Source organism: Apodemus sylvaticus, chromosome 1 (assembly GCF_947179515.1).
Source record: "Apodemus sylvaticus chromosome 1, mApoSyl1.1, whole genome shotgun sequence".
Taxonomy (NCBI): Eukaryota; Metazoa; Chordata; class Mammalia; order Rodentia; family Muridae; genus Apodemus; species Apodemus sylvaticus.
Genome location: NC_067472.1, coordinates 95,545,364 through 95,557,463, shown reverse-complemented (window position 1 = coordinate 95,557,463; position 12,100 = coordinate 95,545,364). Strand labels below are relative to the sequence as shown.

The 12,100-nt window shown below is 36.9% G+C and overlaps 1 protein-coding gene across 3 annotated transcripts in view; it reads right to left on the bottom strand.

Annotated features, from left to right (window-relative positions):
- Window positions 1–12,100, bottom strand: part of Sbf2 (SET binding factor 2) — a 365,757-nt gene that overhangs the window by 189,526 nt on the left and 164,131 nt on the right. For all 3 annotated transcript variants that reach the window (XM_052201159.1, XM_052201166.1, XM_052201176.1), the window contains exons 4-6: window positions 10,472–10,591; window positions 8,737–8,847; window positions 7,042–7,147 (exon numbers count right to left, since the gene is read on the bottom strand). In XM_052201159.1, coding sequence (XP_052057119.1) covers window positions 7,042–7,147; window positions 8,737–8,847; window positions 10,472–10,591 — 337 coding nt within the window. The remainder of the gene's footprint in view (window positions 1–7,041; window positions 7,148–8,736; window positions 8,848–10,471; window positions 10,592–12,100) is intronic.

Genomic DNA, 12,100 nt, shown 5'->3' with positions numbered 1-12,100 from the left:
CATGAGATGCTGAGAAGAAGGTATATTCTTTTGTTTTAGGATGAAATGTTTTATTGGTAGCTGTTAAATCCATTTGGTCCATTAACTTCTGTTAGTTTCACTGTGTCTCTGTTTAGTTTCTGTTTCCATAATCAGTCCATTGATGAGAAGAGGGGTGCTGAATTCTTCCACTATTGTTGTGTGAGGTGCAATGTGTGCTTTGAGCTTTAGTAAGGTTTCTTTTTTTTTAATCATGGAAAATTTTATATAGAAATAATAATGGTAGGTATAAAAGTATTCCTAAGTTGATCAAAAGTGGAATTATAAACATTTTCTGGTAAACTTGAAGATTTACATGGAAATTATTTCTGATAAAATTGTAGAAATATATAGAAAAACATGTGAAAATTAAAGATTATCATGGAAATTATATAAATAAAATAATAGGCATAAAGATAATTCTAAGTTGATTAAAGGTGGAATTATAAAAATTTTCAGATAACATTGAAGATTTACATGGAAAATATTTCTGGTAAAATTCAAGAAATAAATAGACAAACACGTTAAAATTGACTAGTTCATGGAAAATTTTACATAAAGAATGGTTGATGTAAAAACTCTAAATTAATTGAAGGTGGAATTAGAAACATTTGTGATAAAATCAAAGATTTACATTGAAAACATTTCTGATAAAGTAGAAGTACATAGAAAGACATATTAAAATTGAAGATTATCATGAAATATATTGCAGATAAAATGGTAGACATAAAAGAAATTACTAAATTAATTACAAGAGGAATTACAAACATTTTCTGATAAAATGGAAGATTTACATGAGAAATATTTCGTTATGTCTTTTTATTGGGGAGTTGAGTCCATTGTTCTTAAGAGATATTAGGGAATAGTGATTGTTGCTTCCTGTTATTTTTGATGTTATTTTATGTTTGTGTGGGTATCTTCTTTGGAGTTTGTTGGAAGAAGATTACGTTCTTGCTTTTTCAAGGGTATAGTTTCCTTCCTTGTGTTGGCATTTTCCATCAATTATCCTTTGTAGGGCTGGATCTGTGGACAGATATTGTGCAAATTTGGTTTTATCATGGAATATCTTGGTTTCTCCATCTATGATGACTGAGAGTTTTGCTGGGTATAGTAGCCTGGGCTGGCATTTGTGTTCTCTTAGGGTCTGTATGAGGTCTGCCCAGGATCTTCTAGCTTTCACCGTCTCTGGTGAGAAGGCTGGTGTGATAGGTCTGCCTTTATAAGTTACTTGCCCTTTTCCCCTTACTGCTTTTAATATTCTTTCTATGTTTAGGGAATTTGGTGTTTTGATTATTATGTGCTAGGAGGACTTTCTGTTCTGGTCCAGTCTGTTTGGAGTTCTGAAGGCTTCTTGTATGTTCATGGGCATCTCTTTCTCTAGGTTAGGGAAGTTTTCTTCTACAATTTTGTTGAAGATATTTATTAGGCCTTTTAGATGTAAATCCTCACTCTTGTCTATACCTATAATCCTTAGGTTTGGTCGTCTTATTGTGTCCTGGAGTTTCTGGATGTTTGGATTACCAGCTTTATGCATTTTGCATTTTCTTTGACTGTTGAGTTTTCTATGGTATCTTCAGCACCTGAGGTTCTTCCTTCTATCTCTTGTGTTCTGTTGTTGATGCTTGCATCTATGACTCCTGAATTCTTTCCAAGGTTTTCTAGCTCCAGAGATGTCTCACTTTGTGATTTCTTTATTGTTTCTACTTCCTCTTTTAGATCCTGGATGGTTTTATTCAGTTCCTTCACTTGAATGTTTGTGTTTTCCTGTAATTCTTTAAGTCATTTTTGTGTTTCTTCTTTAAGGGCTTCTGCCTGTTGACCCATGATCTCCTGTATTTCTTTAAGGGATTTTTGTGTTTTCTCTTTAAGGGCTTTTACCCATTGACCGATGTTCTCCTGTATTTCTTTAAGGGAGTTATTTAAGTCTTTCTCGAAGCCCTCTATCAGCAAAATGAGATGATTTTAAATCCAACTCTTGCTTTTTTGGTGTTTTGGGGTATCTGGGACTTTCTGTGGTGGGAGAACTGGGTTCTGATGTTGCCATGTGGCCTTGGTTTCTGTTGGTAGGGTTCTTGTGCTTGCCTTTCGCCATCTGGTTCTAGTTAGTATTCCTGTCTCTGGCTGGAGTTTGTTCCTCCTGTGGGCCTGTAAGCCTGTCCCCTTACTCCTCTGAGCTCAAAAGTGAAAGCACTGCTGGGAGGTCTCTCTCTCCTGGTGGGCTATGCACAGAAGACTGTGGAGTTGCCTGACTTCCCAGCGCAAATGGTGGTGGGCAGGAAGACTTCTGTCCCAGCTGTTCCAATGATCACAGAAGGGTGTGGAGTCTCCCAGCTCCCTGGTGCAAATGGCAGCAGAAGACTTCAGTCCTAGCTGCTCCACTTATCTTAGGCCCTGTGTGCTCCTAGTTGAGGTGGAGATGTCACCTCTGTGCTCAAAAGTGAAAGCCTGCTGGGAGATTACTCCCTCCTGGAAGGCTATACACAGAAGGCTGTGGAGTCTCCCCAGTAAAGTTTCTTTTATGAATGTGGGTACCCTTGCATTTAGAGCATAGATGTTCAGAATTGAGAGTTCATCTTGGTAGATTTTTTTTCTTTGATGAGTATGAAATGTCCTTCCTTATCTTTTTTCATAACTTTAGGTTGAAAGTTGATTTTATCTGATATTAGAATGGTTATACCAGCTTGTTTCTTGGGACCATTTGCTTGGAAAGTTGTTTTCTAGCCTTTTACTCTGAGGTAGTGTTTGTTTTTTGACACTGAGATGTGTTTCCTGTATGCAGCAAAATGTTGGATCCTGTTCACATATCCAGTTTGTTAGTCTATGTCCTTTTACTGGAGAATTGAATCCATTGATACTAAGGAAAAGTGATTGTTGCTTCCTGTTATTTTTGTTAGTAGAAGTGGAGTTATGTTTATGTGGCTCTCTTCTTTTTGGTTTGTTAAGATTATTTTCTTGCTTTGTCTAGGGTATAGTCCCCCCCCCTTTTGTTGATGTTTTCCATTCATTATTGTCTGTAGGACTTGTGGAAAGATGTTGTGTAAATTTAGTTTTGTCATGAAATACCTTGGTTTCTCCATCCATGGTAATTGAGAGTTTTGCTGGGTATAGTAGCCTGGGTTGACATTTGTGTTCCTTGAGGATCTATATGCCATCTGCTCAGGATCTTCTGGGTTTCATAGTCTCTGGGAAGAAGTCTGGTGAAATTCTGATAGGTCTGCCTTTATCTGTTACTTGACCTTTTTCCCTTAGTGCTTTTAATATTCTTTCTTTGTTTAGTGCATTTGGTGTTTTGATTATTATGTGATGGGAGGAATTTCTGTTCTGATCCAATCTATTTGAAGTTCTGTAGGTTTCTTGTATGTTCCTGGGCATCTCTTTCTTTAGGTTAAGGAAGTTTTCTTTTGTTGAAGCCATTTACTGGCCCTTTAAGCTGGAAATCTTCACTCTCTTCTACATCTATAATCCTTAGGTTTGGTCTTCTCATTGTGCCCTGAATTTCCTGGATGTTTTGGGTTAGGAGCTTTTTGCACTTTGCATTTTCTTTGACTGTTGTATCAATGTTTTTATTGATATGTTCTGCATCTGTGATTCTATCTTCTCACTCTTGTATACTATTGGTGATGCTTGCATCTATGACTCCTGACTTCTTTCCTAGGTTTTCTATGTCCAGAGTTGTTTCCCTTTGTGATTTCTTTGTTTTTTCTACTTCCATTTTTTAGATCCTGGATGGTTTTATTCAATTCCTTTACTTGTTTACCTGTGTTCGCCTGTATTTCTTTAAGGGAGTTATTTATGTCCTTCTTGAAGTCCTTTATCAGCATCATGAACTGTGATTTTAAATCCTGGGGTATCTAGGACTTGATGTTGTGGGAGAACTGGGTTTGGATGACATCATGTGTTCTTTGTTTCTGTTGGTAACATTCTTGTGTTTGCCTTTTTGCCATGTGGTTATCTCTGGTGTTAGTTGGTACCGTTCTCTGGCTGGAATTTGTCCCACCACTGGGCCTGCAACCCTGTCTCAGCACCCCTGGGAGACCAGCTCTCCCCTGGCACAGATGGCTGTGGTTCAGGCCAGTTCCTGGGTACAGATGGAGCCTGGATGGAGCCTGGATGGACCCTGTCCCGGCTGCTCTGCCACTCCTGTGCTCCCTGTGTTCCTGGTTATACCCACCTTGGACAGTCACCAGAGAGAAAATCAATAGCAGAGTTTTATAAGGCTTCTTCATCTATCCTTAGGTTTGGTTTGCCCACCCTGTACTTCTTTTCCCCACCTCTACGTTAACTTTCAGATTCCAGTGTCTCTTCCTGTTCTTTCAATATCACGGTCATGTATTTTACTATTCCCAGTATTGTGTAACCATTTTCTCCAGGATTAAATCCTCCTGTCTTGGAGGGAAGCTTGTTAAGGGTGTGTGAGACAACAGATGTTTCTAAGGAAAGGTGAAAACATCCATTCTATAAAGTACCTTCTTTAAGATAAAGGATGTAAAAAGGAATGTAAGACAACAGGATGTTTCAAGGGGAGGTTAGATATACCATTCTACCAGAAGAGGCCTTAAACTCAGGAACTCATTGATGTGTCATCAATATCAGCCCCTTGCACCACTTCTCAAAGGCACAGACGCATTTCAAAAGTGGGCAGTAAGGAATGTAAGAGCTGGAAGATAGGGAGTACTATGAAATGTTGTCCCCTGGACACAGCATCACTATTGCACATGTGCACCCACAGCAGGGGTTGTCTTCCTACACAGGAGTTGTGAAAGACTGTCAGATAAAAATTCCAACATGGTTTAAAAAACAAACATACATACAACAAGAAAAAAACAAGCACCAAGCCTCAGAAGACCCGAAGTGCCAGGTCAGGAGATACCCAAGGGGGGCCTCCACCCACTCAGAGAAGGGCAGGGGGAGAGAGGGAGGATATTGGAAGGGGGTGATTGGGAATGGGGCCACGAGTAGGATGTAAACTATGTAAAAAATAATAAAAATAAAAATAAAAATAAGTAAATAAAATTTCAACATGGACTAGGCAAGCCCCTGGTACGGCCACTTCCCTGCTCAGGATGTGTTGATAGCTGATGACTCTTAGAGGAAGATCAGCCATGTTTTTAGGAGTGTGGCCACTGATAGGTTTCTTATGCTGCAGTGAACGACCCCACACCCATTAGCATATGAGCAGCACTAACTGATCTGTGAGTGAAAAGTAAAACTTGTCAGAGAGGGACATGAAGTTAAAAGGGGAACAGATAGTGGGAGCTGGGGACTCAGGAGAGGGAGTAGAGGGTGGACATGTCAAAGATACATTTTGTACATGTATGACATTTTCAAAGATAAATTTTTTGAAATGCTGGCTTTTAATTGTAATTAAAATTTCAAAACTCCAATTCCACCACCCTTCAGTTCAAACAGCTACAAGATGTTTCCTTAGCTGCTTTACAAAAACATAGTAATTTTGTCTTTACTGAGACATGTATATTGTTTGTGTATTATGAAATATCCTATTTTATGTTTCCACACTTACCCACTCCCTTTTTATAAGCAGAGTAATTCCAATTTGTATTTCAAGCTGTCATTAAACTTGTGGCAATCTTTCTGTCTTAGCTTTTGAATATTGAGATTACAAAATTTACTGTTTAGAAGTATACAATTCAGGTTGGAGAGATGGTTCAGTGGTTAGGAGCACAGACTGATCTTCCAGAGGTCCTGAGTTCAAATGCCAACAACCACATGCTGGCTCACAACCATCTGTAAAGAGATCTGATGCCCTCTTCTGGTGTGTCTGAAGACAGCTGTAGTGTACTTACATATAATAAATAAATAAATCTTTAAAACAAAAAAGAAGTATACAATCCAATGGTTTAGTACAAAGACATATACTATTAATATCTAAACCAAAACAATTTTGTCATCCAAGAGAAATCCTGGACTTCTTTGTACCCTATCCTGGCCTCTGGAAAATATTATTTTAGGTTCTGTCTATATGGATTTGCATATCCTGGACTTTTGATATAAACAGAATCATACTATATATGGCTTTTGTGTCTGGCTTCTTTCATTGCATAGTTTCAAAGTACACCCATGATACAGCATGTATCAATACTATGCTCCTTTGTATGCCTGAATAATTTGCCACTGATAATAAATCCATTCATAACAGACATTTGTGTCTAGTTTTTTTAATTTTGTTTAAGGATGCTACAAACATTCACACATTTTTGAAGATGTTTTCAGTTAAGAATTTGACATACTTATTTACAAAATTCATTACCACAAAAGGTTTCCTTATGACTTTTGTAATCTTAATCTTTCCGCCAACGATGTAGTTGGAGACCTGTTTTTGCCACCAGACTAGACTGCAATTTAAGAAACCAAATCATAAAATATTCATTTTATGTGATGCCATTTCATTCAATAACAATTATTTTTATGTTAATCTATGTTGGATGTCTCATGAGAACAGACCACAGAGTTTAGTATATGTGCATTATTAATTCCCTACCTGCTTTCAATTTTTTACTAGCATAAAATGGCTGTGGATATTCATGTACAAATATTTTTATGAATGTGCATTATCATTTGCCATGGGTAAATGCCTAGGAGTGAACTTAACATTAAAAAGGAACTAAAGCATAACCAACGTAAGCTTTTCACGTACTAATTAGCAAAGAACTCTATATCTCTTCAAATATGTCGTCACAGTGTTTTGACAGGCTGGAGCACCTTATGTGCCTATCTCCATCCTCAATCGTACCAAGCAGTACATGCAAAGTGTCCTTCATCTATCCTTTCTCTTTGATGCAACTTGCTTCCAAATATCCAAACTATGCCAATGGGTGACACAAAATTAAGTCCTTATGGAAGTTTGGTCCATTGTTCTTCCTTCCTGACAAAGATAAGCAACAATAGACAATAAACTGTCTCTTTATATTTCCTTTATCATGTCAGGTGATAAAAACATAAATTATTTTTTTCCAGCCACGGGCTTCTATAAGAAGATATTTTAAAACCCCGGATAAGACATACCTAATTGCTGAAATAAAAGAGCCACACTAGTGCCTGTGACAGGAAGGCTGTCATGCAAAGGAGTCTGGATCAGTTGTCTGTCTCCTGCACCCAAGGAAAATAGCTTCTGCAGAATGAGAGAAACATATATAAAGTCATAAGAGACAATAAGAAACAGAAACATATAACCTAAAACATATAAGTTATGCTGTGTACAAATCAAAATAATATCAGACAATTCATCCCATGGAAGTTGAAACCTCAGTAGATAAGATACAAATATCACTAACAACTATAACCGACCAAGACTATGTTAACATATGTTAACAAAACCATCTGCTTCTTCTATGGAAAGGCCTGAGAGGAAAAAAACCAACTTTAAGATTCTGTCCTGAGAACACCAAAGAGGAAGAGGACAAAAGGAAGAAGAGGAGGAAAAAGAAGAAGGAAAAAAGAAGAGAGGAGGTAATTTAAGACAAAAGAAATTCAGAAAGAAGGGAGTTAAAATGTTAATTACCCTATACGTAACATCTTTTCTTTTTAAACTTTCACATTTTGTAGGGCTGGAAAGACGGCTCAGGTCAGTGTTGCTGTCTTCCAGAGAGTCACTCTTGAGCTTAGCTCCTACCATCCATGTCAGGAGGCTAACAATGGACTAACAGTACAGATCTGCTGCCTCTGAATGCCTTGGACACCAGCATTTATGCTCATGCGCTCTCTCTCTCTCTCTCTCTCTCTCTCTCTCTCTCTCTCTCTCTCTCTAACATTTTTGGCAGACTTAAGGACAAGTGGTATGACTTTTCAGAGGGTTGTTTCTCTTACTCAATATATAAAAAGCAAAATACGTAGCCAACTAGATGTCTTTAAGGTCTAATAAGACAAGCCTTCTATTTCTTTGGCACTGGAGTTGATAGGAAGGCCTTACACATGATGAGCATGTGCTCTCTCTCACCAGAGCTGTATCCCAACTCCAGTGCTTTTAAAGATGGTTGACCTAGAAACAAATAAACCATGGTAGCAAAGATTCTTACTTTTCTGCTTCCAAGACATTTTTTTAAACATCAAGATATAGAGAAAAGGGAATCTATTTTAAGAAGTTACAATGTTACAAAAAGAGTTTTCTTAATTTTGTCTTCTAATTTTGTTCAGTTTTTTTACTTAATATAATTGAAGTGTAACTATGTACAAAAATAAAAATGTAGCCAAAACATATTGAAAAATTCTTTCTAAAGAAAGATATGTCCAAAAAGTTAAACAGTAGATTTGAAGTTATATCAAATAGTCTGCTAATTGTGCAAGCTGAAGAGGAACTCAATCTGAAAATCAGCTTCTTTTTTTTAAAGATTTATTTTTATTACTTTAATTATGTATATGTGGTTGGGGGTGGATACATGAACATGAAAACAAGTGGCCACAGAGGTCAGATGTCTCTGAAGTCGGGCTTACAGATAGTTGTAAGCTATGTGATATAGATGCTAGGAATTGAACTCAGGTCCTCAGGAAAAGCACTATGTTCTCTTAACCACTGAGCCATCTCTCAAGCCCTTGAAATCAGCCTCTTGACCTATGAAAACAATGAACTCTTAGGTGTCTAAAAGGTACATCATAGGGACAAGGTTTACCTAAAGTAGGATCCTATCTAAAACAAAAATATTTGAATAATTCTTTCTTTTTTGTCATAAACTAAATGACCCAGAATAAATTAGTTCTATTTACCTGAGACCCTCCAGCAGCAGGAACAAGGCAAGCACAAAGATTGGCGATGAGACTTTCCAAGGAGACACTCAGGCTGTCCACGTGCACAGTGTAGATCAAACCCAGGCAAGCCTGCAGAGAGTGGTACATGTGGTCATTTCATGGCAGTGTCAATAAAAATAAATTGTGACATCTCTGCTAGGAAAATTTATCTTTGAGCCATGTCAATTATACTCTACATTGAACATGAAATAAATCTTAAGCAACAAAACAGGTTTATTAAATTTTCTTCTAGGACCAGAACACCCAAATGAACTTCTAAGATGAGTTTATAGAAAGTAGAAAGCCATAATTTGTAAAACAGGAACCTCTGTTTAGATAACCACTACAGCTAATTTGTAAGGCTGAATTGTTTTCTCTATATTGTTTGCCTGGTTGTTTTAAAACTTATTTTAGGAAACTCTATACTTCAAGATAAAAATTAAAAGATGTTGTTATATGGTTCTTATAGATCTAGACTATCTGATAGAAACTAACAAAGGACAGCAAACAGGTAAGATAGCAAGATGGCAAGATTAGCATGCTGAGTTTAGAAGACAATAAGTGGTAAAATAAGATGAAATGCAATTTTTATTTTCGTTTTCTTCCTTACATTTGGGGTGGGTCTGAGCACCCCAATGTGTACACAGGGATGCTTGAGAAGGATGCCAACAGCTTTCCTCAGTAGCTTTCTACCTGATGTTTTGAAGACAGGGTCTCTCACTGAATCTGAAATCCACGGATTCAGTAGACTGGCTGGCCTGTGAGCTCTGGGAATCTTCCTGTCTCCCTGTCCTGTGTGCTTCGCCCAGCACTGAAGTTAGGCGTGGGGCTCAGCCATGTGCTTGGCTTTTACAGGAATGCTGAGGACACAAGTTCAAAATCTCTTACTGGTGCAGGAAGCTCTTTTCTGATTCCTTCTTGATCCTAATACATAATCTCAATCTTTTAGCTTACTGAAATTGTGACTAAAAAATTAGTAACTGTCATTAATTTGTAGAAATTACATATACTAAATAGTATTTCACAAAACATGCTAAAGGAGTCATAATTGTCATTGTAATAATGAGGCTGTTATTTATTCTATAATGTATAATCTCATTTTCTAGTTTTATACTTGTATATTAGTACAAATATTTATACATCTTTATATTTGAAAATTCTGAATATTAAAAAATGGGGGAAAATCTGAAAGAAACAAGTGGTATCTGGCTGTATAAGCCAGGCTTGCCCAGAACTTAAGATCTTCTTGTCTTTACCTCTTAAATACTACAATTACTAACTTGGGTCATCAGGCCTGGCTCTAAACATTATTTTAAAGACAAGATCAGACATCTAAATCTCACATAATCCTACTTAGTGTAATTTAAAAACACAAATGTAATAAACATATTCACAGTGTTACCCTGAGTACATTTTAAATTTCTTGAAGCTAATTATTTTTATGGTTTATTATTTTATTTAATTAATATGAAATCTATTTTTAAGCAAACATTATACTCTTGTAAGTGTGAATAGTCATGGTAACTTATTTAGAGATAGCATTCATCCAACACAAATCTGCTTATTCATGTCATACATTTTATATTAACTTACTGGTAAATAACTAATTCAATCTAACAATGTTTTCAATAAAAAAAACCCTCTGGTCATCTTAGTTCATTCAAAATAGATTTACACAAGATTATAAATTGGTAAGATACTATGAGTTCTTTACCCTAAAGATTTCTGGATAGTCTAATCTGGATACCAACACCAGGCTTTTGGGGGCAAATACTTCTGCAGGTTGAATTAAACCAGATACTTCTTCACCTTCAATCTCTTCCTTCTTTGTTCCCTAGAAAAGGAGAAATTACAACCAATGTACAAAGTTAACTAGGTTATAATTTAAACCACACACATTACAGATAACTTACAAGAATCCAAATTAATTACAAACAGTAGGCAAGAAATGACAAAGTAAGGAGTATTTGTTTCATGTGTTTTTAAAGCTCCATAGACTACAGGTATGGACATCAACTTTGAGTGTTTCTTTTCTCAGGAATCAAGGTATTGAGACATGTTTAACTAAGTCTTAAGTAATGACCCAAACAATTAAAAATATCACTTATTCAAACATAAAATCAGTCTTCAAAAAAGGGGGAAAAGTTTATTCTAGAAATAAGGTATTTATTTTCATTTCTGCTTTTCTACTGGACCCAATCTTTCTCTCTGTGGGGATTCTAAGGCCTACAGAAAGCTCAGAGTTCACTAAGTAAAATGTCAAGTCCTTCTGCACACATACAACAAATGGAAATTGCCTTAAAAAGAGAACATTTTTGCACAAGAAATAAAGGCTTTGTAATTACTATATTGAAAATGTATATTTATAAATGGTTAAAATGTATATTTAAAGCAGATTTAAATATAATCTGCTTTATACCACAATAACCACAATAAAAAAAGTTTCCAATCTATTGTTGACATTATATAGAAATAGTTTAATTTTCTTGGCAGCACAATAAATTATCACTTTTCAATGTTAAAAAAGAGAAAAGAAAAGAAAAGAAATCAAAGTTTAAGAAGCTCTAACTTTCAGCAAATTTTTTTTTTTGTTTTTTCGTTTTTTTCGAGACAGGGTTTCTCCGTATAGTCCTGGCTGTCCTGGAACTCACTCTGTAGACCAGGCTGGCCTGGAACTCAGAAATCCATCTGCCTCTGCCTCCCAAGTACTGGGATTAAAGGTGTGCACCACCACCACCCGGCCAAACCTGTGACATATTATTTGGAGTGCTAAGGGTTAAGAGCACTGGCTGGTCTTCAAAAGGACACCAGTTATATTCTCAGCATCCATATGGTGGCTCACAACTATCAATAACTCTAGTTCCAGGGGATTCGAAGTCCTCTTCTGGATCTGTGGCACTGCATGCAGGTGGTACATAAATATAAATGAAGTCAAAACGCTCACTTACATAAAACAAACAACAAACAAACAAAATACTTGGATGATGGCGAAGGCAAGGCAAGACCGAGTTCCATGAAGGACTTAGACATAAATTGTGAGCACAAGGTTGGGAGGCAGAGCATATGGTGGTGTGGTGCTGCCTTGTGCCCACCCCAAGAACCACATACTGCCATTGGCATCTTCACACCTAACCTCATGGTGGCACGTCCCATTTCTGGTGCTTTGTATCACAGCTAAACAAGAGGTCCCAGGGAAGATTGTGAACTTGCGTAGAAGCCACCAAACATGAACTTCAGCATCTGGCTGCACTAAGACTCTGGCAGTAGCACACACATATATTGCCAGTGTCATGACCTAAGCACAGAAGGAGGCATGATGCATTGTTTCTGCTTCAAGGGTACT